Consider the following 27,143-nt stretch of genomic DNA (forward strand, 5'->3'; position numbering starts at 1 on the left):
CGAAAGAATAAAGGTCAAATCGACGGGTAAAGAGAATGAATTCATTGTGTGCGGGAGACATAAAAAAGAAGCCAGCCACAGAGAAGAGGGGAAGACGACGAATGAGGCTCTCATCTCTCATTGCTGAAGAAGAAGACCAATCTCTCTCTCTCTCTCTCTCTCTCTCTCTCTCTCTCTCTCTCTCTCTCTCTCTCTCTCTATGAACTTGGTGATAATGAGTAGCTAGTTCCTTTTCTTTGGGATGTAGATGAACCATGTTTATTTCATTAATTTGATTGTTCTATCTCTTCTAGTTTATTGTGTTTGAGGCTGGCCAAAGATGTTTTATAATTCAACGAACTAAGCGTGCCAAACTTCCGCGAAGGACGATAGTCTTGAAAAGATAGGGCATATCTAGGAAGACCATCCCTAATTTACTTTGAAGTGTAGAGTTATATCGGTTAGGGAAAAGCATTGGGGATTCGAAATCCCAAAGATCCTCACATATTCATAGTTAACATTTTTGCATTATTAGTAGATTTAGTTTAAATTTAGTTTTGTTGAATTCAATCTTAGTGACTTAGCCTTTTTGTTCCCCATAGTTCGACCCCCGTACTTTCTGCTTGCTAGATTAGTATAGGATTTTATTTTTGATTGGTTAGCAACACGATCAAAGCTGCTATACCAAATTCCCCGCTGGCCATCGGGGACCGAGTGGTAAGGCCATGATCTGCAGGGGAACAGATCACTCATTCTTCCATTGGGACAGGTGCACGAACGACAACTCCAAACGTCACACATCAGCCGCCTACCTACCGCTTAGGTGGCACCTGTCACATCCCCCCAGCCAGTACCCTAACTGGCATACCCGGGAGTGTGATCCACAGCCTCGAAGATCAAGTATCGAGGAAATCATCCTCCCACATATACAATAACATAATCATAAACATGAAATAATCAATGTTTAATATTATAAACAAAAAATTCAAATCAGGAAATGAATAATCAATATAATCAGAGTGCGGAAAATGATACCAGATATCCAAAGATATCAAAAGAAGCAGAGTGAGGCGGAAACTCACTTCACAGCTACAGCGGAAAAGTAATGCATAAGTCTAAAAAGAATTACAACCAAGTCAAAAGAAAATAAGAAAAACAAACTAAACTTAAGAGTTTTCTATCCTATAGATGACATCTTCAAAATAGTGGACTTCGTCAGTCCAACAGAGATGTTCCATTCCTACATTATGTCTAATCGTAGTACACAATGTGATCGCTCGAGGGATCATCAGTGTAATCTTGATTGTCACCAACACCTTGCGTGTAGTACGCTTCATCGGTTTGCACTTCATTGTACTGTCCATCATAGTAGTTAGTACCAGCAGAAAAATCTAACAAAAGATTGTACAAAAAGGAATGAGTTTCGAAAGAAACTCAGTAAGGCAAGTTAACTCATAACAACATAAATACATATAACAGAACATAACAAGATGCAATGCAGTATGAAGCAAATAATGTATGTATGCATCTAAACTCTATGTATGCTGGTCTCTATTGGCAAAGATGCTTTAAGTCATAGCACCGTACTTCTTTGGGAAGGTCTCAGTTCACTTGGCTCTGGTTGGTAGTGGGTCCGGCATCCCTCTTGGACAAACCATGGCTGGGGGTTAAGTCACCGCTCTCTCACATCACCATTGGTCTAAGTACTGGCGCATGTTAGGGTTAAGCCTAGCCCAATGCAAGTCATCTACTTAGTTATATCAACCCAGCTCCAGATACTTCCATTCCTCCCCTCTCGGGATCCTTTCCGGTATCCTTCACACTAGAGTCAGCGTATTCCCTTTCAGACTACGGACTCATCAACCCTATTGGTTATCCACATATGGTTAACGGGAAGCTCTCATGTCCTCTCATGGATATAACTCACCGGTCTCGAGCGCCCATGAGCCCAAGTCTAATCATATGCAACGCTCCAATAAATGACCCCCACAATATGATTCCCGTCCTCTCATGGATATAACTCATCGGTCTTGAGCGCCCGTGAATCACATTGCTACCACGAGTCGTTCGGTCTCAATACCCTTCCAATTCGGGTCTGATATAACGAGGACATCCTAGCCAAACACTGCTAGACAGTCCTAGGTATGACAATCAATGATTTGGGAAAGCGTCAATGGGCAACCCCGGAAACATCCCATACTATTTCCGGTAATGTCCAAGGACATAAGTGTCAAAAGGACACCTCTCAATCCCAAACCATACCTAGTCAAACACATTCTCAGATCAGTCATGTCATACACAATTAACCATTCATCATATAAAAGAGAATATAAAGTTATGATCTAATCATTAAACAATATAGTAATAAGAAATTCATATAAGCTTGAATAATGAAAAAGAAAACATAAGTGAAGTGCTACTGTACTTACAGTAGTACATCAGAAGTATAAAGTATAAGAACAATAAATAAACTCAGAGTTTCATAAAGTATAAACTCAAGAGTATACGATCTATGTTATTATGAAATAACTGTCCTTACCTTGATTATCGCCGAAGATAATCCAAAGATCAAAGAGAGTAACTCCAAACTTAGCAAATAAACCCCTAACAAGCATATATACAACATTAGGAAAGATACCTAAAAGATCAGAGAGAAAATGAATCGAATCGGGTGAAAAACAAAGCTACTGCCTCCTTTGGTCGAGTGCTTGGTCCACTGACCCAGTCGACCAACCGAGTCAATACGGAAATGTAAAGACTGATTTGGTCATAAGTTCTTCGTTTGAAGTCGGATTGATCCGAAATTTGAAGGGGAACTTCCTAGTATGTATTAGAATCATTTAGGAAGATACAAACATCAAGTCATGGTCAAAAGATGGTTCTTGATTTGACCCAAGAAACTACGGTTTCAACCTTATGGCTCTCATGAAAAGGCTATGATCACAGGATGAAAGGGAATGATTGCTAACAAGAAAATCATTGAAAACCAAGTTTAGATTAACATAAATATTACCCAGGAGGTTTCCCTCGCATGGGAGGTTACCAAAGGTTTCTAGAAAGATCATACAAGGTCAGGGTTTCAAGAAATTAATTAGGCTAGGGTTAAGATCATGACGGTGATCATAGATCCTAAAAAATAAAATGAGATCACGAAGGGATGGTTGCAAGGATGCAACATCTTCTTCTAATCTCAATCAAGAATAAGATTAAAGAAAAGAAATTCGTAATGTCGAAGTGATTACTAACCTTGATTGGCAGATCAAAGATGAGAAGCTTCAGATCTGCATAGGAATCGTTTGAATCACCAGAGAGAGTTTTGGAGAGGTCTTCTCACGTTCAAAAAGTGTTTAGGAGGCTGTCGTAACTAAGAAACACGAAGTAGGGTTTAAATAAAAGTGAAAAACCCTAAAATTGCATTTTCTCGGATTTATCAAACCTTTGGTCGAGTGCTTGGTCGACTGGCCCAGTCGACCAAGGAGTCGACCAAGGCAGACAGTAAGGAACAAACAGGGAATTGAAGGATAAAATGGGCTCTAAACCTCAAGGGCTTTTGTACACACATCAAGTGACATATCTAGTGTGTAGAAATACCTTCAAACCAAGTCAGATAACACTCCAAGTCCTTCAACTAATCTCATCTTCAGACAGGTGCAGCTTCCTTTCTAGATCAGTACAGACTTCCAAGATTTGAACTCCACCATCAATATCCATAGGTTCAGAGTCAAACACCATGTCTTCTACTGAGATGGCCCACAGCTGGCTACTTCCTTTACTCGCGTCTTTGGACCTAAAAACAACAGGATTTTCGGGTCAAGTCAGGGTTAGGTTAGGGCTGGGTTTCACAGCACTAGCGAGATCCAGCTACATCTAACAATGTTAGATTTGTTACTTCTACTTGGCCATTGCTTTGCACGTAAGCCACCGATGAGTAGCGGTGTTTGATGTGGTACCACGTGCAAAATGTTTAAAATCCTGCCCCTACAAACATTTTTTTTGTTACCAGTACCATCAAAATTCTAACCCCGTAGATAACTTTCTCCTAAAAAAACTTCTCAATTTTCTTTTCAAGTCTGGTAGCCAGTGGCTTGGCTTCTACCCCCTTGGTAAAGTAGTCAATGGCTACCACGAGGTACTTCCAATTCTTTAATGCGCTGGGTAATTTATTGATTATATCAAATCCCCACATAGAGAAGGGTATTGGGCTTGAAATCCAAGCCATCGGCACCACCAAGACCTTCGGGACTGGCATGTGCAGTTGGAAGTGCTTGCACTTCCACACATATTCTAACACATTCTATTGCATGGTCAGCCAATATATCTTGACCTAAGAATTTTTTGCACCAGCACTCCCCTACCCATATGAGCTCCACATATCCCCTCATGGACCTCTGCCAATGCGTAGTGCACTTGAGAAGGACCTACACACTTCAACAGGGGTTCTGAGAATGATTGTCTGTACAATTGATCATCCTGAATAGTGAACCTTGCCGATTGGTTGGAATCGCTCGGGAGTTCATTGAGTTTAAGGTATGTAAGGATTGGGTCTATCAAGCTTTGCTTTCGCTATATATCCATTGACTTGAGCTCTTGTATACTTGGGCAATGCAACTCCTCGATGTAAACTGCCAAGTCAAGAGTTTATGTTTTGTCAAAGCTAACTGGGAGTCAGGGACAGCTCATCTGCTTCCTCATTTTCCTTTCATGAAATCTATTTTACTACAACCCGATCAAAGCTAGTTAGATATTGTTTGACCTTTGACAGTTATTGGCCATCTGACTTTCCTCGACTTTATACTCTACCTTACTGGTTTACCACTAGTTGAGAGTCACTTCTTACTTCCAATTCCCGAACTTTCAAGGCTCGGGCTACTCTAAGACCAGCAAACACTACTTCATATTCAGCCTCGTTGTTCGAAGCCTTAAAGTTAAACCTTAGGGCATAGCTGATTTTGAACCCTTCGGGGCTTCTTAAAGTTAATCTGCTCCAAATATCTTGTTATTGCTCGGGCCGTCCACGTGCAGGACCCAAACTTCATATGAAGTTTCTTCTTTCGCCAGTTGAGGGGAGTTGCTTTCCATGATGAAGTCATCTAAGACTTGAGCCTTTATTGTTGGTGTGGGATAGAATTCAATCTGATACTCATTCTCAATTGCCTAGGTCACTAATATCTTGGCTACATTCGGTCGATGCATAATTTTCTTTAGGGAGAAGTTTGTCATTTCCACGATTTGGTATGCTTGGAAATAAGGTCTTAGCCTTTGGGATGCTACCATGAGTGTCAATGCTTGCTCGTCAATCTCAGGTTATCTTGTTTCTACATCTATAAGTACATGGCTTATGTAGTAGATCGGGTTCTGGACCATCCAGTCTTTCAATAGAACCGCACTAATTGCAACTTCTGAAACTGCCAAGTACACAAGCAAATCTTCCCCCGGTATTGGTCTCATCAGTACTGGGGAAGTCCCGAGCAATTCTTTCATGTTCTCATACACCAATTGGCATTCGTTCATCCACAGATTCTTGCCTTGCTTCCCAATTGTCTTAAGGGCCTTGAAGAATTGGTAAAAAATTTCTCCTTCCTGAGCAATGAAAAGGTTCAATGCTGCTACTCACCCGATAAGACATTGAATATCATGGATAGTTTTTGGAGGTTGCATTTTGATTAAGGCCTTGATTTTTTCGAGGTTAGCCTCAATTCCCCTTTGAGACACCATGAACTGGAGGAATTTCCTGGATGACACCCCGAATGCACAATTCTCAGGGTTCAACCTCGTTTGATATATCCATAAGATATCAATTACTTCTTCTAAATTTGTCAAATGCTTCGACCAGGCAAGGCTCTTTATGAGCATGTCATCAACATACACTTCCATATTCCTCTCGATCTGCTCATTGAAAATTTTGCTTACAGCCCTTTGGTATGTCGCCCTAGCGTTCTTTAGCCCGAATGGCATTACACAATAAAAGTAGCTTTCTCGATTTGTCATAAATGTCGTATGCTTCTCATCGATCTGGTTTATCAATATCTGATGTATCTCAAAAAGAGCCCATGAAGCTAAGTGCCTTCCGCTGTTGCATCAATAAGAAGATCTATCCAAGGAGGTGGGTACCAGTCCTTCATCCATGCCATATTGAGGTTTGTGTAATTTGTGTGCATTCTCTGTTTTCCGTTTGCTTTCTTAACCATCACAATATTAGCCAACCATGTCGGTCATTTGATTGTTTCTATAAAGCCCGATTGTTCTAGCTTTTCGACCTCTGCTCTGATTGGTTTGTGCTTCTCAAGCGAAAAGTTTCACCTTTTTGAATGACTAGGATTGCATTCTTTTGGATCCACAACTTGTGATATGTTGCCCTCTTGTCAACCCCGAGCATATATTTTGCCAACCAAGTGAAAACATCTAAGTTATTTTGCAGGAACTCCACAAATTCTTTTTTGAACAGTTCAGGTTGTTCAGATCCAATCATTGTCCCTTGTTCGGGGAAATCGGGGTGCAACTGAATTTGTTCCAATTTTTCAGCTGGCTCTGCTCTCTGATGTTTTCCTCTTCTTGATTGTTGCCAATTTCAATGGTCAGTGTGTTTCTCGATCTTTCAGATCTTCATTTTTGTTTTAAATAGTTCACATGGCATTGTCTTGACACTGCTTGGTTGAACATACATTCGCCAACTCCATCCTCCATTGGGAATTTCAACATCATATGTATGGGTAAAACCAAACTCCCAACATATTGAGCATTGGTCTCTAGAGGATCATGTTATAAACTAACAGATCTTGTATGGCCATAAATGTGGACCTAACCACTGCATCCCTGGGTGATTTCTCAATCCTTAGGTTGAGTTAAATTGTTCCCTCTTCAACTGCGAAGAGCTTGCAAACCCATATAGATGCGTCTTGCAAGGGGTCATCATGTCATCCTTAAGCTTCAGCTTCTGGAATGCCTCGTAAGAGAGTAGATCGGACAACGATCCAAAACGCGAACCCAATGAACTTCTCAATTTGTCAGCGTAACTTTTATGACAATGGCATCATCATGCATAATCGAGACTCCTTTTGATCTTCATTTGTTAATTCAATTGGCACCAAGCAGGAGTCGTTCCTCCTTTTCCTAGGCAAGTGCCCTGCCCCCACAAAATGAGCCTTTTGCTTTGCTTTCTTGATCGACTTGACAATCGATCCTCCTAGTATGACATAGACAAGCATTTCTTCCCGATCCCCTTCTTTCTTTGGCTTTTTCCTAGCCCCTTCAAGACCTGAGGACCTAGGTCTTTTTCACTCCTTGGGAGATGACTTTGCCTGATCATGCCCCATTTGTCTAACGTACTAGCCCAATTGTCCTTCCTGGGTCAATTTCTTGATCTCAATCTTCAGATTTCAACAATCATCCAGATATTTTGGTAAATGGCAATAATATAAAATTATGAATTGAATTATGGTTTTGCGTTAGAACCAAGGTAAAGTCAAGACCAATATTAGGTGTTTAACTTAGCCTTCCTGGCCAGGCCCTGAAGGGTGAAGATCAAGCTAGGGCATGGGTTTTAAAAGCTTGGCCTGGCCCCAATTGTAATCATTTTCACTGTACATCGGCGGGTTTATGAAATCTTAGAACAATCTAAGGTACATGCGTATTGCCAATGCAAGATTGGTAGAGTTGTAGAGATCCATACTTCTCAGTGGAGAGGTTGGGTTCGATCATTGTAGACAGCGTCTCCCCCCTGAGGATGTAATCAAGGCTGGATGAACCTCATGTTTCAAAAAAAAAAAACACGAGGGTACATGCGTAACTTCAAAACTAGGGAACCGTAGTGCATTTTTCAACCCAATCTCGCCATCGATGCCTTTTACTGTCGCTCCCGCGGGCACCATAGGTCGTTTTGCCTTGTGGGTTGATCGAGAAAACCAGGTTGTCTGGGTAGATGACGGATCATCAGCACCCTCCTCTTCCTCCTCTTTTCCTTCCTGGTTGCATAGCCTCCCAGGCCTTAGGTTCTCATCATTACCACTTTCTCCATCACGATTGCCATGGTCACCACCACCATCACCGCCACCATCATCATCATCATCATCTCCATCAGCAGCACTGCCACTATCACCACCACTACCATCACCCTTTTTGTAGACAGCATAGCTCTGTCTATCACCAAGCTGATCACTTCAATTTGACCCCCTATGCTGCTTCTTCTCTTCATCTTCCAGCCGTGTCACTTCCTGAACAGCCCCAAGTGGCCTACTCTGTTTCCACGCAGAACCATCAGAATCAGGCAGCTTCCGCATGTAAAGACGTTGAGAACTCTGGAGTCCAGTAAGTGATTCCGGTCTGCTAATGCTATTGTATATGTACATTTTTCAATCTACTAGTTTCCTATCGGTGAAGTTTCCTTGGTTCTTCGTGTTTTCTGAACTGGGTTATGCTTCATATCCCAAATGCCACGAATTCTTATGTTACTTCTTTATTGATCCTTGACTGGGTTCTATTGAAAAATTCTGCGCATTTTGTATCAAATTACCTATGACTTTCGAGATGAAATTTTATTTTTTAGGAAAAGATTCATGGGGTTGTTTGCAAGGAGAGGGATCCACATGTCCCTCTTGTCTTTTACTATCTTTATTGAAAGAAATGAAGATGGAAAGAGAAAGAAGAGAAGAAGTGATAAGGAGACGAGCATTGAATGAATTAAATGCAAAGAGAAGAAAGGAGGAGGTGGTCTGATGTAAACCAGGATCTAGGGCTAAGGGTGATGAGGTAGATCTAGGGCTAAGGGTAATGATGTAATCTCCCTAGATTTATGGTTGCCCAGGAAATTCCTGCAAAGAAAGATGCAAAATTCTAGGGTTTAGAGGGTGTTTTCACATGTGAACGGGGTTCTGGATTTTATCAGAAATCAGAAATTAGGGTTCTAGAGGTTTCAGCTAGGGTGGATGGAGTCTTACCCCTGCTGGTTCTGCACTTGCAGAACTGATCTCTATTAATATTCTGTTACTCAGAATCTAAATTGATTGAACAGAATTTAACAGAACCAGAATTAAGCATTTAAAAATTCTGCAACTTCTCAAGGTAGAAGATGAAGTGCAGGTTTTCTAGAGTTAGGGAAGTAGGGCTGAATTGAAGGAAGTAACCGTAGAAGTTCCTCCTAGTGGTTATTGCGATCCTGATGGAGGTGAAAAGGACCCTAAAGGGGGCTGGGAATTAGAAGTTACCTGGGGGTGGGTGTGGCTGCTATCGCAAGTAAGAGGAAAGGGGAGGGGAGGGGAGGGGAGGGCTACGGTGGTTAGGGAAGGGGTAGGGTTTGGCTGAAACTACAGGGGAAGGGGATGGGGTATTTGTGATAGGGATGGAATGGTTTCCTAGGTCTAAGCAAGAGGAGAGGGGTGGGGATGCTCTAAACGTACTTGAGGCTTGAATGCTTGATTGCAATGGAGAATGGAAGGCTGGAATTCAGAATTCTTTCAACTTGACAACCGCAGGGTCCCCCTCAAAGAAACCCTGCCACACCCAGGCAATAAACACTCATTATTATCTTTATTTGTCGAAAGCTGAAAATTACATTGCATGAATAGGTTATTTATAGCCTTAAAACAAAAGACTTTGACTTGGGATTCCCTAATGGATAAGGATCCCTACTCTTGACCGAAACACTCAAAATGGAAATAAATTACTCGAGACCATCTACTAATAAAAGATAGATCAAAACAAACTCCTAAAAGATAAAAACCCTCTTGGATAAGAAATCTTATCTTATCCACAACTAACTAACTTATAATGGACTTGGACTCTTTACAACTCAAAATTTACTAATCCAAAAAAAAAGAAAAAAAAAAGAGGAAGATCTATAACCCCTGAATCGAGGGGATTCAACCTAGACTGATAAGAGCCCTTAAAGGCCAAAAATGACCAAAATGCCCCTGGGGGGATTTGGCTAGCTTTGGATTGGCTTCTTTGGTCTGAGTTTTGGGCCCACTTATTGGTCGGGGTCAACCGTGTTCACATCTGGTCTTTCTTGCCAACTCCACCCAACTCCAAAGCAAATAAGGAAAATGTTGGGAGTTGAGAGTGGAGCTTGCAAAGTGATACCTATCCCTTGCACCATATTAATAGGGATAAGGGTTAAGGGTTAAGGGTTTGGTATCACTGGGTACAAAGCTAGAACATCCAATTTAACTGTGAGTGGTGCTTTATGAAGCATTGGGGTTGCTATTTTTCTTTAGGGGTTTGAGAGTGTGAAGAGAGACAGGGTGTACTAGGGGTATCCAATTTAGGATACAACAGTTAGGTGTGGTATAAATCCAAGTGTAATTCTTGTGCTGTTATGATCTTCATTGTCGTATTGAAGAATTTCCCAATTATCCCATGGATGTGGGTAAAGCCGAACCACATAAACCTTTGTATTTGTGATTTTGTGTAATATTAATTTTGCATGGGGTCCCACATTACATTATTCGCAAGTTGAAAAAGTACTCGATTTTCCCAAGAATGATTATACCCTCTCTCTCTCTTCACACTTAAACTCCTGAAGAAATATAACAATCCCTCCACAAAACACCACTTATAGTTCTTGAACTGCTTGTGTAATGTAGATACCGAATTTGATTGATCAAAACAGTACCCAAATATGACCTTTTCACAGGGAGTCAATTGCAAATTTGATGGACTTAAGGTGAAACAGAGTTTAGATGGGAAATAGGGCTGAAACTAGAATGGTATTATAACGGGCTGAATAGATCTTCAAATAAGGGTAGAACTATAATGTAGAAAGCGACAATAACAATGTAACATGTAACACCCGGGCGTCACACCTCAAGGTGGATCGATTGGATCGAACACCAACCTACCTTGATCAACCACAAGGGTTCTCCAAAGAGGAGGAATGCTAGCAAGCAATTTGATTTCAATTCATGGGTTGTCTTCACCACTTAAATAAGTCTCTTTATATAGCATTCTAAAGAGACATAAACATTAATGGCAACATCCAACCACTAGCTAATACCACCTACCTATTAATAACTCAACTACTACCTAACTCTTGACAAAGGAGAATTCCTTTGATAATGAGTTCTCTTATTTTCAAACCAAAGCCCATTTTATTGACTTTCCAAAAACTAGACTTAGGCTTAGGTCTAGAGTATGAAGTTCAACATATGTGGGCTAACTTTAATCCACTAAAACAACCCTAGCCCATGAAAGCCATGGGTTGATTCAGGTGACAACTTTAGGCCTTTGATGGGCCTGACCCAATGGGCTTCTTCTTTCGTAAATATGTCTTCAATTCTGCATCAACTCTCCCTGGCTTGAAAACATTCGTCTCCGACGAATGAATGAATGACATGTAACGTTTAACAAATCAGGATCGAGTTTCTTGAAATCATCAGCATGAATCCAATTACTATCATGTCGCGAACAATTCTTCCGTTTGACAAGGAAAGCATGGTACCAGTGTCATGACGAGTGGTTTTGTAAGAGTCATCCAAAACCTCTTCAATGATGTCAGTGATTGGTGGCTTGAGTTGGGGCAGCCTCAACATTTGTTCAGTGTCTCCATCATCAGAGTGGTGTCCTACATAAAGATGTAAGTCAGCCACGTCGAAGACATTGCTTATGTTCATTTCTTCTGGTAGCTCGAGTATCTAAGCATTTGGTCCAATGCATTTCAGCACCTTATATGGACCCATCTTCTTTGGATAGAGTTTGTTGTTGACCCCATGTTGGAACCTTTTTGGGTTGACATGAACCATCACCATGTCTCCTGGTTGAAACTCCATAATTCGTCGATGATGATCTGCTGTAGCCTTGTAGACATCATTGTTGAGAGCTATTCTTCGGCGAACATCAGCATGTACCTCTGTGATATGGCGCAGAAACTTGTCAGCCTCAATACTCACGCGTGCTTGTGGTGGTAATGGAATGAGGTCTATAGGCCGTCGGGGTTGAACTCCAAGTAGAATCTCAAAAGGAGTACGACCTGTTGTACGATTAACTGAGCTGTTGTAAGCAAACTTAGCTATGCCGAGTATGGACGGCCATGTCTTCTCATAGTCATGAACCAAACACCTCAGTAAGTTTCCCAAGCTTCGATTCACCACTTCTGTCTACCCGTCAGTTTGTGGATGGAATGCGGTTGAAAACTGTAACTTTGTGTTACTTTTTAGCCACAATGTCTTCTAAAGTAGCTCGTGAACTTGACGTCACGATCTGAGACAATGCTACTTGGTAGCCCATGTAGTCGTACAACCTCCTTAAAGAATATCTTTGCAATGTGAGATGCATCAAAGGTACTTTGACATGGTATAAAGTGAGCCATCTTTGAGAATCGGTCAACCACAACCATGATGGAGTCGGATCGCTCTTTTGTGGAGGGTAGCCCAAGTACGGAATCCATACTAATATCAATCAAGGTGCATGAGGAACTGATAATGGTGAGTACGACCTGTATTTTGCTTGGTTCCCTTCGCTAGCTGACAGACTTTGCATCTCTTGATTACATGATCAACATCCTTTGCAATATGGGGCCAATAATACCGATCGGTAACATGTATGATAGTCTTATCCCTGCCAAAGTGACCTCCCAAACCTCCACCATGTAGCTCTCGTATGATGTGATGTCGTAGGGAAGAATTTGGAATGCATAACCGAGTTCCCAAAAACAAATACCCATCGTGAAGTGAGTATTTATGATGTTGCTTGCCTTGCTATAACTCCTTGTATGGCATGTTGAAATCTTCGTCAGATGCATACTCATCACGTATCTGATCAATGCTAATTGCATGTGTTGAGAATGTGCTAAGAGTAAGTACTTTTCGGCTCAATGCATCAGCCACTGTATTCTCCTTTCCTGCCTTCTACTTCATTGCGAACGCAAACTCTTGGAGATAAGCAACCCATTTAGCGTGCCTGTTGCTTATCGACTTCTGTGAATGTAGATACTTTAGCGCCTCATGATCGGTATAGAGAATGAACTCTTTGCCGATGAGATAATGTCTCCAATGGCATAACACCTGGACAACAACATAGAGCTCTAGATCATATGTCGAATAGCGTTGCTTGGCATCATTGAGTTTCTCGCTGTAGAAAGCGATAGGGTGCCCTCTTTGCATCAATACACCTCCTAGACCAATATGTGAGGCATTAGTTGCTACCTCAAATATACAGTCAAAATCTTGCTGGCGAAGTATTGAAGCCTCTGTCATCTTTTACTTGATAAGATGAAAGGCTTTGGTTGCCGCTGCTGTCCACTTGAACTCACCTTTGCCTTTCTTCAAACACTCGGTAATAGGTGCCATGACTACACTAAAGTTCCAATTGAATAAATTGTAAAACGATGCAAGTCCATCAAAACTACGAACCTCAGTGATTGTCTTTGGTGTAGCCCAAATTTGTTATACTTGTTATCTTCTCTGGATCAGCTTCAACCCCCTGTGATGAGACAATAAAACCAAGGAACACAACCTTTGGCAGCATAAAGGAGCATTTCTTGAGATTGATGTATAGCTTCTCATGGCGAAGCACTCTCAAGACTTGCCATAGATGATCGATGTGATCATCTGAATGCTTGTTGTAGATCAATATATCATCAAAGTATACGACAAAAAATCGACCAATAAAAGGACGGAGTACATGTGTCATCACCCTCATGAATGTACTAGGTGCATTCGTTAGACCAAAAGGCATGACTTTCCATTCGAATAGTCCATCCCTGGTCTTGAAGGCAGTCTTCCACTCATCTGCAGGCCGAATACGAATCTGATGATAGCCACTTCTAAGATCCAATTTAGAAAAGATCTTAGCCCCGGATAGCATGTCCAACATGTCATCAAGACGCGGTATAGGAAACCTATACTTGACTGTAATCTTGTTGATTGCTTTACTGTCAACACACATGCACCATGAGCCATCCTTCTTTGGAGTCAGTAATGTTGGTACAACACATGGACTTAAGCTCTCCTGAATGAATCCTTTATGTAGCAACTCATTCACTTGTCTTTTGAGTTCATTATGCTCTGTTGGGCTAAGGCGATAAGCCGGTAGGTTTGGTAACACTGAACCTAGTACCAAATCAATGGCATGTTGAATATCGCACATAGGAGGTAGCTCATTAGGCAACTCATCAGGAACCACATCAGAAAAATCAGAAAGTAACTCTTTGATGGGTGGAGGGAATGTCAACTCAGGTGGAGGTGTGACTACCCTTGTAACAAGAGCCAATACCAGCCTTGTATCATGGCTAGTGTGAATGAACTCCTTGTGAGGAACAATCAGCAGCCTTCTTTTGCGGTATGGACAACAACTTTTGTGCTTCATTGGTCCCCTTTTGGTTGGTCCTCAAGGACCTCCGTTGATGCATTTCAGCTGGGACATTGACTGGGTGGAGGACAGTGTGAAGTCCTTTGAACTTGAATACACATTGGTTTTTCTTCCCCCTGACCATAACATCATTATCATACATCCATGGTTGACCAAACAGAACATCAGTAAGATGCGTAGGGATTACATCACACCATACCTCTTCCTCATATTGATGGAGCTTCAGTGGTACAGAACACCGTTGATTTACTTCTAGAGTATTCCCATTCAACAAGGATACCCGATATGGTTGAGGGTGCTTCTCCACCTTCAAGTTTGCTTTCTTCGCAAAGGTGTCTGAAGTAATGTTGACACAGCTCCCACTGTCAACTATCATCAAAGCGGTATTATCTCCGGACTTCATATGGCTGTAGAAGATACAATTGCGCCGCCAGTCCTCTCCTTTGGTTTCAGCCACCAAGATGCGGCTTACTATATGAATGCCATAAGCATCACCTATATTAGTATCATCCTCATCATATGCAGCTCTGTCATAGTCGCCATCATCGAGCGGGTATGGGAATAGATCAGGATCTTCTTCCTTTGTTGACTTTTCTATCTCAGCAACAGCATTAATCTTTTGACGGTGTGGGCAATATTTAGCATAATGTCCAACCTCTTAACAGTGAAAACATTGTGCTTGGCTGCCATTAGTCATAGGAGCCTTGCCCTTATCTTGTCAGGTAGGAAATGTGGGTTGAGTAGGGGTTGTTGTTGTAGGTATTGGTGCTGGAAAATTTCGCCTAGCCTCCCCAGCTTGGTATCCAAACCTTTTGTTGTTGGATGCCAATAATTCTTCCGCACGTAGGGCCTTTTCAAAACAATCCCGCACGTTCTCTACATCCACAACGCCAATGGCCCTATTGATTTCAGGCCGTAAACCCAATCTGAAACGTGACAAGATTTGGATCTCCCTCTCTCGAATTCTTGTACGAGAAGAAAGAGAGTCAAATTGTTCCATATATTCTGCAACTGACAAGTTCCTTTGATGAAGAGAATTTAACTTGTCTTGTAGTCGCAATCGAAAAGTAAAATGACAAGTACTTTTCTCTGAGTTCCTCCTTCATTTCCTCCCATGTAGTAGGAGCTCTACCACGATCTTCCAATTCATATTCGCGAGTTCTCCACCATTCACGTGCAGCTCCAACTAGCTTGGTACGTGCTAACTTCATCTTTTGTACCTCCGAGAATTCATACCAATCAAAATAGTCATCCACCGCTGCCAACCAATCAAAAAAGACTTGAGGATCATGCTTACCCGAGTATTCTTTGAGTTCAAGCTTAACCTTGTGAGAGTTACCAACGTGCTTATTGAATGTAGGTTGTTCTCCAGCGAAATAACTTCCTAGGTGCTCCTAAAAAATTGGTTGCACAACTGGAATCCTTTGGGGTCCTCTCCCCATATTTCTTCGAGCAGGAAAATTGGTTATAGAATGAGCTGGATGGAATTCTTCACCAAGTGGAGGGTGAGGAATATGAGTAGAGGCAGCAACTCTAGCCTCCATTTCTGAGAACCTCTCGTCCATTTGCTTCTGGTTCGCAGTGATTTGGTTGCTCAGTTGTTGAACCATCTCCATCATTGCCGCCATAGGATTAGTTGGACTGGATGGTCCAGAATTTTCACTCCCTGTCATGGCTCTGATACCAAATGATGTAGATACCGAATTTGATTGATCAAAACAATACCCAAATATAACCTTTTCACAGGGAGTCAATTGCAAATTTGATGGACTTGAGGTGAAACAGAGTTTAGATGGGAAAGAGGGCTGAAACTAGAATGGTATTATAACGAGCTGAATAGATCTTTAAATAGGGGCATAACTATAATGAAGAAAGCGACAATAAGAATGTAACATGTAACACCTGGGCTTCACACCGCAAGGTGGATCGATTGGATTGAACACCAACCTACCTTGATCAAACACAAGGGTTCTCCAAAGAGGAGGAATGCTAGCAAGCAATTTGATTTCAATTCATGAGTTGTCTTCACCACTTACATAAGTCAGTTTATATAGCATTCTAAAGAGACATAAACATTAATAGCAACATCCAACCACTAGCTAATACCACTTACCTATTAATAACTCAACTACTACTTAACTCTTGACAAAGGAGAACTCTTTTGACAATGAGTTCTCTTATTTTCAAACCAAAGCCCATTTTATTGACTTTCCAAAAACCATAGTTGTCACGGTGACGAGGCGATATGAGGCGGTTTTAGCTAATTGGGGCGATGAGTCGACGAGGCGCCCTCCGAGGCGCTTTTGAGGCGTTTTAAGTGAAATTTTTACTTTGTACTGTACATCTCATACACTAATTCATTATAAACCTATTTTATATATAATATAGCCATTTAGCCTACCTCAATTCATCCAACATATTACAAACCACACATAGTAGGTCTTAAATAAATTCCAAGTATCATCCTATCATTAACAAAAATCAAGATACGATAAAAAATGTAACTAAATAGTAAACACATATTAGTACAAGCACATAAATCAAATGCAAGGGATAAATAAATAAAAGCAGATAATATCAAAAGATTTGCAGTTCAAAGGAATCTCACGTACACAGTGCATACACCAAGCAGTATATCTCAAGAATGCAAACCAAACTAGAAAAGAAAAAAAAAAAAAAAAAAAAAAAAAAAAAGCAAGCAACTTATAACATTGTTACAACGCAGGAAAAAAAAATTCCGGCGACATACCGTTGCCTGAGATGGTGACCGGAGTCGCTGCAACTACGGTGGCTTTCGTATGAGCCTATGAGGGAAAAAGAAAAAAAGAAGAAGCAGAAGTAAGAGAGTAGCAGGCTAGCAGCAAAAGTCGATCAATTTTGGACCTTCAAAACTGAAAAATACAGTACAGTGGTGTCATCGGTGATGTTTTTGGCCGTCGCTGGAGTCTTTGGAGTCGCTGGATGTTGCTAGAGTGGAACTGAAGATAGTAGCAGAGGAAGAAAGTACCAGAGAAGAAATGAAAAGCTAAAAGAGAGTTCTGGTTGTCGCCGGAGTTGATGATTTCATTGTCGATGAAGTGGAAGGTGGAGAATAGCAGAGGGAGAGGGCCGAGAGGCAGAGACGATGAGAGCAGAGAGTTAGGGCTCGCAAATTGCAATTGGGATTGAGTGATTCTCAGGTTTTCTTCTTCTTCTTCTTTCTTTCTTTTTTTTTTTTTTTTTTTTGGGGTTAGTGATTTAATGTTAGAATGATCCCATGTATCTCATGTAAAACTTATATATGCACTCAACCATTAGATGATTCCCAATTGGAATCTAATGATCCCATGTTGTTACTTATGGATTTCACATGAGGCGCTTGTCGCCTCAACCCCTTAAAGCCCGCCAGGACGCCAAGGCGTCGACTAGGCGACGCCTTGACAACTATGCCAAAAACTAGACTTAGGTTTAGGTCTAGACTATGAAGTTCAACATATGTGGGCTAACTTTAACTCACTAAAACAACCCTAGCCCATGAAAGCCATGGGCTGATTCAGGTGACAACTTTAGGCTTTTGATGGGCCTGACCCAATGGGCTTCTTTTTTCGTAAATATTTCTTCAATTTTGCATTATTGTGCTAGCTCTCGATCCAGTGGTACCAAACCCTTAACCCTATTTATATGTTGCAACGGATAGGAGTATACTTTCACCCCATGTTTTCCTTATTTGTTTTTGGGGGTTGGTGGAGTTTGCAAGAAAGACTAGACTAGCATTTAATAATTTCTCATTCGTTCAAAGCTTTTGTCTTTATCATTTCTCCTCATCTGTCTCTCTCTATCTTCATTTCTTTCTTCTACCAATTACCATTAACAAAAGATAGGAGAGGAACCCACCTGTTCCTCTCCTTGTGAGGATGACCCAACCTACAAACCCACTTGTTCCTCTCCTTGAGAGAATGACCCAACCTACAAAATGCAACAAATAAGAGCATTGAATAGTGCTATGTGGGATCAACATGCAATTGAAATTACATAAAAGTCACAAGCACAAAGGTTTATGTGGTTCCATTATGCCTATATCCATGTTATAATTGTAAACTTCTTCACTATGAGAATAGAGATGATAATAGTACAAGAAATACACTTGAATTTATAACCATTCTTGAAGAACTTGCTCTCGCCCCTTCAAAAAATTGAGATCTCGACCGAATTGGCGAGATCTGGGTCGAGATATGGTCTTTTTTTACATCTCAGTGGATTTTAGGGTATAGGTTGGGCTCAAACTTGGTACTTAGCCTAATTTAAGCCTTCTAAACACACTAGTGGCCTTAAATTTTTGAGAAAACAACCCGAAATATGAGTTCTAAGTCGACACTAAGTGTGAAACCAAAATGCTACAAGATTGGATAATGAAAGGTTATACAACATGTAATATAAAACCTTTAAGGCATATAGAGGAAAAGTAAGTGTATCAAATACATCAAATAACTTAAATGCCATAAGAATTCCATCCATATGAGTATCACAATCTTGACTCTCAAGAATAGAATAATAAAATTATACAACCATTAGAAGTTTTAATTAAGTCATAATTCATAAGTTCATAAGGCAAGCATAGAATGAATGATTTTTCTTTGGTGTTGTAGATGTGCTAGTAGTAGTTGCAAGTGAAAATTTGGCTGAAATCCGTAAAAAATGGGGCAAAATTTAGAGTTCTAGCTAGATATGGGCGAGATCTTGGGAAAGATATGGTGAGATAGGCAAGATCTGGGGCGTGTTGTGGAAATCTCGCCTTTTATCTTGTCACGCCCTTCATCTCGTCTCGTCATTTGAAAAAGTGAGATATTTCACGAGATGGCAATGTCATGAGATCTCAAACCATGTTTATACCAATCCGAACCCTGTAGCATGATCAGGTACACCTTGTACACCCTCTCTCTCTTCACACTCTCAAACCCTTGAAGAAAAAACAGTCTCAATGCTCCATAATACACCACTCATAGTTCTTGAACTGACTGTTCTAGCTCTGTGCCCAGTGGTACCAAACCATTAACGCTTATCCCTATTTATAGGGTGCAAGGGATAGGTATACACTTTGTAAATTCCACCCTCCACCCCCATGTTTTCCTTACTTTGGGGGTGGGTGGAGTTGGCAAGAAATATCATCTCCTCCTTTCTTCTCTTTGCATTTAATTCATTGAATGCTCTTTTCTCCTTATTGTTTCTCCTCTTCTTTCTCTCTGTATGTTCATTTATTTCTGACACTAGCAAAAGACGAGAGGGAACATATGGGTCCCTCTCCTTGTGAGAAGGACCCAACCCTACAGTTCTTTATGGTGTTCATTATTCAAACCCAGCTGTTGCTTTTGGAGGATTTCCAGGATTATTTGTTTGCATTGAGTTAGTATCCTCTACTTTTTTTTTTTTAATTTTTTTTTTAATATATTGGGAGGTTGTTGGTGGGATCGTGGGGTGTTGGATGACGTTGATTTTGTAGATGTTTGGAGTTTAAGATCCAGATGAGGTTTATGGCTTGATATGGCTGTGAAGGGTACTGAACTGAATAATTTGTTCCGGTGGATGATGCATTTTCCTTGGTTAGGAGGAGGCGCCCTTTTTTTCTTGGTTGGGGGGGGGGGGGGGCTTGGAGGGGAGAGGGTAAAGAAACTCTTTTCCTTTGTGCTTCTATATTTGTCATGAATGACATTGACTCATGTTGGATATCTCTGCATCCTTCCTGTTGAACAGGCTGCATGAGGAATGGGCTGAAGAAGTAGAAGAAGAAGAAGAACCAGTTTTTGTTATGACAGATGAATGGATGGAGTTCTTTGCCAAATCTGAAGCTAAGAGGAAATTAGGTAGAATGTCTTCACTTTGCTGTCTTTCTAATTATTCCCTTCCTAATAATATGTGCTTTTGATTTTGATGAGCAGAAAAGCAGGCAAAGAAGAAAAAGGCTAAAAATTGAGCAGAAATCTTCTCCAGTATGTTTGATTATCAACTATGCTAGGTTGGTGATTCATTAATGTTGGATGCTCTAAGAGGGCTTGAAGAACCTCTTGTTGAAACTGCGGAGATACCTTGAAAAATCAGAAGCATGAGAAGACTTGGTTAACTTTGGGTTTGTTTAAAATGTCTTCTTAGTTATTGGCTCATATGTAGTTTTTTATTTACTGTAAATCCACTTGATCTGAGTTCAAGGGTGAGGTGCCCCATGGAGACACCTGAGTGATGAGAATCGGATTAGTTGATGGAAAATACAACACCACTTTCAAATTCAACTTGTGCATCCAAACTGAACAAAACACAGACAAATGCTGCTTGGCTAGAGTAATTCAATCATTTGGGACCTTTTTTTTGGGGTAGCAGTTGGGCAATCATTAAGATCTTAGAAAGGCATAATGTCTATTGACATAATCTGAAATGGAAGTAGAAATCACATCCTAATTGATTTTCATTTATGGTTTTTTATAGGTTTCATATTTTGGATCTTATATTAGTTTAATAGAGTGATAATACTGTCATGCACTAGTTTCCTAGACCCAATGAGGCTTAGGAATGTTAGGATGTTGTATATTACTCCCAAATAAGTCCTAATGAACCCAACATCTGTGTCAAGACAGACTCTGTGCTGTGTATACTATGACCCTCCCAGACCCTGCAGTGGTGGCAACCATGTGCACTGGCTAGCCTTTATCTTGAGTAAGATATATGGAGAAGAAGAGGAGGAAGAGTGGGGAAGTGGAATATGACCAAGGCCTCCTACCTGTCTCCTTGGTCAGCCTTTCTCTAGCCTAAGTTTTGCCCCTAAAGATCACTGTTTCTCACAGCCACAGCTCAAAACTAAGTTCTTATTTCATATTCAAATTGTGGGGAGGACCCAATGGTCCCTTGCATTTATAGTTGCTATTGTCAAACATAAAAAAGTAAAAAGATATAAATAGGAAGTCCTTCACAAAGAATTAGTTGGACTTCTGTAGCAAGTTTCTTTTGTAGATTAGCTATTAAACCATGAAGAACAATCCAATAGCCAAAGATTCAAAAAATAAAATAATGTAGCAATAGTACCCCCACAATTTTGGCTTTGGGTGAACCAGAAAACACTTTAGCCTGGTGCTGTTAGGTTCTTAGATGTAAATAGCCCAATGGGCTGACTGGCCCATAAGCCATTGAAGTATTTAGGTGAACCATGTCTCATTAGATGGCGCAGGCCTGTTCTTTAGGTTCCTTAGTGATCGTAGACCATCGCCAACCTAATATTTTGTTGTAACAAGTAACAATATACTTACCTTGCTATCTACGAGACAACATAGCTGGGTTGGTGGGATGTGAAGAAATGGAAATAGCATGAGTTCCCCGTATGGCATCCCTAGCCCTGTTATATTGATATTTGGAGGTGGGTGCTCAAGAAGGACCAATCAGAGGCCGTAGAAGTTTTGAGCCTTTATTCTGTAAGGCCCTTGGTCTTCTAGTCTAGTCTCTTCAGTCTTGGGCTAGTTGGTTGTCAGGTTTCCTTGCCTGAATTTGGTTATTGCTGTAATGTTGGTTAACTGTTCGGCTGTATTTACTTGCCTAGGAACCTCATTACATCATACTAAAGACCTCTATCTAACTGCATTAGCCAGGTGACAACTATGGCTGTTATTGATTAGCTTCATTGTGAAATATTCTTGTCCTTGTTTGTTGTTTAATTGATGGCACTGATAGCCATCAAGAAAAGTTACAAATTTTGCTTTTTTCTTTGGGAATGTTTTGATTGATTTAGATATTTTGTTCATTTCTGATTACGTGCCATTAGTAGAAGTGTGTTTGAAATCATTCTTGGGTAATCACAATCTAGTGGATTCAAGAGGTTTTAAGATCAATCCGAGAGGTTGGTTTGGGTCTTAAGAGAACAAAGCAAATAAGGGAGCTTTATTTTGCAAGTAACTGGAGGAATTGTCATGAACCTGCGTATGGAGATCAGTCATGGTGGTGAAATATGGATTGCAACTGGCATCCACTCAGGAAATTTATCCCTCTGATAGGACAAGCTTGCGAAAAGATCATGAACAATGGGGCTTAGTCATGCATGCAATTATAGGTGGGTAAATGAAGATCTTGTCTTCGGCATGAGATGTTATATGGTGATCAGAAACTGATGGAAGCTTCCTTTGATATTTATCCCGTTGAGTTAAACAAGAAAACTTGTGTGGCTAACTACATTTTCTGGCATCTGAATAGTGGAAGCTGGAGCCTCTGTGATTTCAAGAATTTTGAATGACTGGAAACTTGGTTAATATTTGGTTTTTGAGTTGAACTTCAGTTGCTTGAGAGTACTTTTAACCCTATAGTAACTGAGAAAAATCTGGAAATGGGTAAAGGAGCCTCTTTTGCTGTTAAATCACCATTGGCTGTTCTGTTTAGAAGTGATAGACAGGAATTTTGCTGCTGATCTGGTACCGGTGATAGTTTATCCTATGAAAGTTCAATTTTGTCATGGGGACTACCTATGATGACAGCAGTCTTCATGTTGATTGTTTAATTCTAAGACAGATGTGCTGCTGAAGTCTCTTTGGTCTTAGAGATATGCTGAAATAGCTCTTGCTCTTTATCTAGTAAGATCTGAAGTGAAGTACTCTTTTGCACTGATATGGGAGGGGATCTTTCCAGCTGACGTTTTTGCTTTAGTTTGATGTTGGGAGTATCAGAATTTTTGGAGCAAGGGTAAGATGCAAACTCCGATCTTCCATGCGCTAACTTATTTTTGTTTTGCTAACCCTCATTCGATTTGTCACCAAATTAGTTCTTGCTTCTTGCTTGTGGCTGTAGTTATCTATTGGACATGTTTGCTATTATCATAAGACAAAGTGAGAAGTCCTTGTTTTCAAGTGCATAGCTAAGCTATTACAGTTGAATGCGTCCATATTCGAAGTCACGCAAGGAATTCTCTGTGTTGCAGTCAGTTTTTCAGCATCTGTCCATCATCACACCGACAACCTACATATATAACAAAGCATGACGCTGCCTTGTTGAAATACTTCTGTATATCTGTTTTACTTGCATCTGTCAAACAATTTCATAGTATCTCAAATTTCCCAAAATAAATGACTACCAACTGCCAATGCACAATTTGATCACTTGAACATGGTCCACCAAATTAGCTGTTTGGGTCAAGTCTCATTACAGCTATAATTGCTTTTTGTGCTTAGCATGGTTTCAGTTTCAAAAAACGAGTGCAGTATGATGCACGGTGAAGTGCTGTTTAATATTGCATTGGCATTAGTAGTGATGTTGCTAACTCTATATTGAATCTGCTGATGATATTAACTGTAGGACATTTAACTGCTCCAGAATCTGATATATACTTCCCTTATATTGATTATTTGTATTTGGCATTTTAGTTCCAATTGCTCACAAGACTATTGGATGGAATCTTTGATTGCTATCATTCTGCCTCTGTCAGTAAACTTATTTCTCAATCTGCAAGGCAAACTTCATTTACAATGAATGTAAGCACATCTACAAGGAATTTAAGTGCTCTGCACTCTCTTATATTTTGAGAATTGAGAAATATTCTTATTCCTGTTTGGACTCTTTGAATGAGTTATTTGATGCCTCCCAGTCCCTCATGAAACAGGTTGATGATGGATTACCAGGTTGATCAAATCTGTCATATCTCCGCAAGTCAGTCTGCAACATCTGAGGAATTGCCTCCTGTTGCTGAAAGTCTGCTTCAAATTTGGCATTTTGGAAAGCAAGAGCTATTGTAGTCGTACAGATTCTTAGGAACTAATCCATAAAATGTTTGTAAAATAATTGTTGAGTTAGCAAGAGTTAATTCTTCCATCACTGGCATTCAGGATCATTGTTTTAGGGATTGAATGATCTGTTGATGCTAGAACTTGACTTACGGGTTTGTTATGCCTCAATAACACCGTCGGTACCGGTACTCGTACGTGCCAAATCCGATAACCCATGTCACAAGGTATTGAGTGGAACTCAGTTGCATTTTACATTGTCGAAACTACGGTGGCATCTGAGATTACTCTGCCTGCGTGAACCAATTCTCGTTGTTTTTTGAAGATGTACATGTTCCTTCATTACATGTGATTCCTCAAGACTCCTCCAGGGCAAACAGGCTCTCTCTTGCTTGTGCTTGTGTTTGGAGTCTTCTATTCAACGTACATCATCTTCATGTAGCAAAATCATTTGATCTGACCCAAAAGATACAATAACAATCCAATGCCATGAAACTAAATGCTTCCTTGTCGCAAATCCTAAAGGTTTTTTCAACTGTGCCGCCGTGGTTCATGTTCTTGTATCCTAATAATAATCCCTTGGAAGTTGAATCGACTAATTTGGTTTGAGAAGCCTATAACGGTTTGGGTAAATGATGGTTAACTTTAACCAACGGGGGTTGGTCCAAGTGGTAAGCAGCTTGATCCGCTTAAGCAAGGTTGCGGTATCGAAACCTTGTGGATGTAAAAATTCCCGCTAGGAGACTCACACACCACAACCAAATGTGCGACCGGGTCGAACACCGGATTAGTCATGGCAAAGCCTTGAAAACTGGGGTTGGCAAAAAAAAAAAAAAATGACGGTTAACTTTTCTCGAATGATACAAGATCCAATGTTTAAAGTATCTCATTCTCATGATACTAAGCTATATGTATCCATATTTGACTTAACCGATACGATACATTTTGATACCCTCTCTATTGAATTACACTAAAATACATTAGTCCGAGCAATACAATACTCGATACAAGACAATACATATATTAAATCACTTGATTGATACGATACAATCAATACTCAATATTGATACTTTAAAGCTTACTTAGATCCTCTCTTAATATAATAATGACATTTATATTGCTTTCTTAGACGTCGTCTTCTAATAACCTTGCATTCACTAAATCGTCATGTTTTTATTTTCTTTTCTAATTTTTTTTTTTTGGCTGTAAATCCTGCAATAGATATGTTTGATTTTTAGGTATAAACTTCCGATGAACAACTGAGGAATCCGCATTCCACTTTTATCTCCGCATCCCAAAGGAGAAAATTACACAAGTGAGAGATTTTTCTCAATTATAACCATTGGTAGGTTTAAGAGCTTGCATCAGAGTTCGCTCCTTTAGAATTTAATGTTTATTTACTCATTTTATAATATAAGCCGTCTTAGCTCAGCTGGTAGAGCGCACGGCTTTTAACCGTGTGGTCGTGGGTTCGATTCCCACAGACGGCGAAGTTTCATTCTATTTTTTGTTTTATAAAGTTCACCACCGTTGATTTATTGGTGCTCTATTTTGACACCCCTGTCTAATGATAATGGACAGTCTGAACACAAACAGTATTCTAGTTCTAAATTACTCCTATTGCAACTAGGAGTCTCCCCTAATTAGAACTTTGAGTTTTTAATATGATAGCTTTCTTCAACTCCTAACAAAACTCTTATTCCCGTTACTTAGTTCAGTTCTATAAATTAGAAGATATTCCCTCTTTGCTAAGCTGCTCTTCTCTCTCAATTTTTGTGTGTTCTTGGTATTTTCTCAACGAAGAAAAGAAGAAGAAGCAATCATACTTGAGTCTGAGTTCTTATACTAGATTCACTCATTGAGAAAAGCTCCACAGACAAAGAACACACTTTACTATTCAACATCAATATATTTTTGCAACCCTAGTGGATCCAGATTATGGCATTGCAACCATTCACCAAAAAAAAAAAAAAAAAAAATCACACACACTCACACACACACACACACACTTTTAGTAGCGGTTTTTTCCGCCACTAAAAGTGCCCAAAATCGCCACCATTTGTTTGGTAGCGGTATTTTAAACCGCCATAAATCCGTTACGAAATGTGCTGCAGCCATTTAATAGTGGCGGTTTCCGGTACCGCGCATGTAATGTGCAAATAGTGGCGGTTTTTAAAACCGCCACTAATATTATGAAAATGCTGACGGATAATACCGCCACTATCAGTCTTTGCGGAGGAATATTTTAGCTTATTTAGTGACAGTATTAGCATAAATTGCCACTAATTATTTGCTAATTATCCATTTCTCTTTTATACATGTTAGTTAATTTTATTTGCATAAGATTATTGTTTAATTAAATAGCAAGTATAAAAAGAAAGGAAACTATTGATATGTGTTATAGGTTGTACTTGCTAAGTTTATTTTTGAAACTTCCCCTTTACTTCTACAAATGATAGACTTGATCAGAGGGATAATAGATATTTGGAGGATCAAGATCAAGATCATGTCTACTACATTCCTTAGGATAGATAAATTTTGAAATTTTCTATTAGCTGTAATTCTTGGCATTTAGATATTTACTTGGATTTCATCAAAACTATGAGACAATTCATGAAAGCATTTTAGATTTATATTTGAATATTTTTCACTGCGATCTATTGTATTCTTGGTAGATTTTATTTATTTACATTGTCTATTGATAACCTTCTTAGTGTATTTTAGTTCACTACCTAAATAACGTCGGTCCTTGATCAATAGAGACTTTCTCTTTACATGAAGATTGGGGCGTTACAGGAGAAGTGCACATTCACACAAGAGGAGGTGATGTTCCTAGGTCACAAGGTAGGGGGTGGAACATTGAATGGACGAGAGCAAGGTGCAAGCGATTCGAGAATGGGAGGCATCCACCAAGGTTGGCGAGTTGAGGTCTTTTCTAGGCCTTGTGAACTACTACTGGAGGTTCATTGTAGGATACTCAAAAAGGGTAGCTCCATTCATGGATCTACTAAAGAAGAATAGGGTGTGGGAGTGGTCTGACGCTTGTCAAGATGCTTTTGATGATTTAAAGGAGGCAGTGATGGAAGAACCGGTGCTTGCCTTGTTAGAATATGGCATGCCATTCGAGGTACATACGGATGTGTCTGA

General features: G+C 40.1%; 1 protein-coding gene and 1 non-coding gene across 6 annotated transcripts; both read left to right on the forward strand.

The window, feature by feature from the left end:
* Positions 1-7,814: 7,814 nt before the first annotated feature.
* LOC149018852 (uncharacterized) lies at positions 7,815-24,649 on the forward strand. 5 transcript variants are annotated; one of them, XR_016172992.1, is made up of 4 exons: positions 7,815-8,283; positions 20,005-20,114; positions 20,190-23,747; positions 23,876-24,649. XR_016172992.1 is itself a non-coding variant. In XM_089152980.1 (4 exons), exons 1-3 carry the CDS (start codon positions 7,898-7,900, stop codon positions 20,222-20,224), a joined length of 531 nt encoding a protein of 176 aa, XP_089009106.1. In that variant the 5' UTR covers positions 7,815-7,897; the 3' UTR covers positions 20,225-20,266; positions 23,876-24,632. The 5 variants fall into 5 exon arrangements, 3 of the variants coding, with proteins under 3 accessions (XP_089009106.1, XP_089009107.1, XP_089009105.1); XR_016172993.1 differs by having other exon boundaries at positions 23,895-24,649; XM_089152980.1 differs by having other exon boundaries at positions 20,190-20,266; positions 23,876-24,632.
* Positions 24,650-25,413: 764 nt separating this feature from the next.
* On the forward strand, positions 25,414-25,486 carry TRNAK-UUU (transfer RNA lysine (anticodon UUU)). The gene has a single exon. It is a non-coding gene; the product is annotated as a tRNA-Lys (tRNA).
* The last annotated feature ends 1,657 nt before the right edge of the window (positions 25,487-27,143 follow it).

The sequence above is a fragment of the Hakea prostrata genome, chromosome 4 (assembly GCF_041222555.1).
Source record: "Hakea prostrata isolate BN-2017 chromosome 4, UWA_Hpros_2, whole genome shotgun sequence".
Taxonomy (NCBI): Eukaryota; Viridiplantae; Streptophyta; class Magnoliopsida; order Proteales; family Proteaceae; genus Hakea; species Hakea prostrata.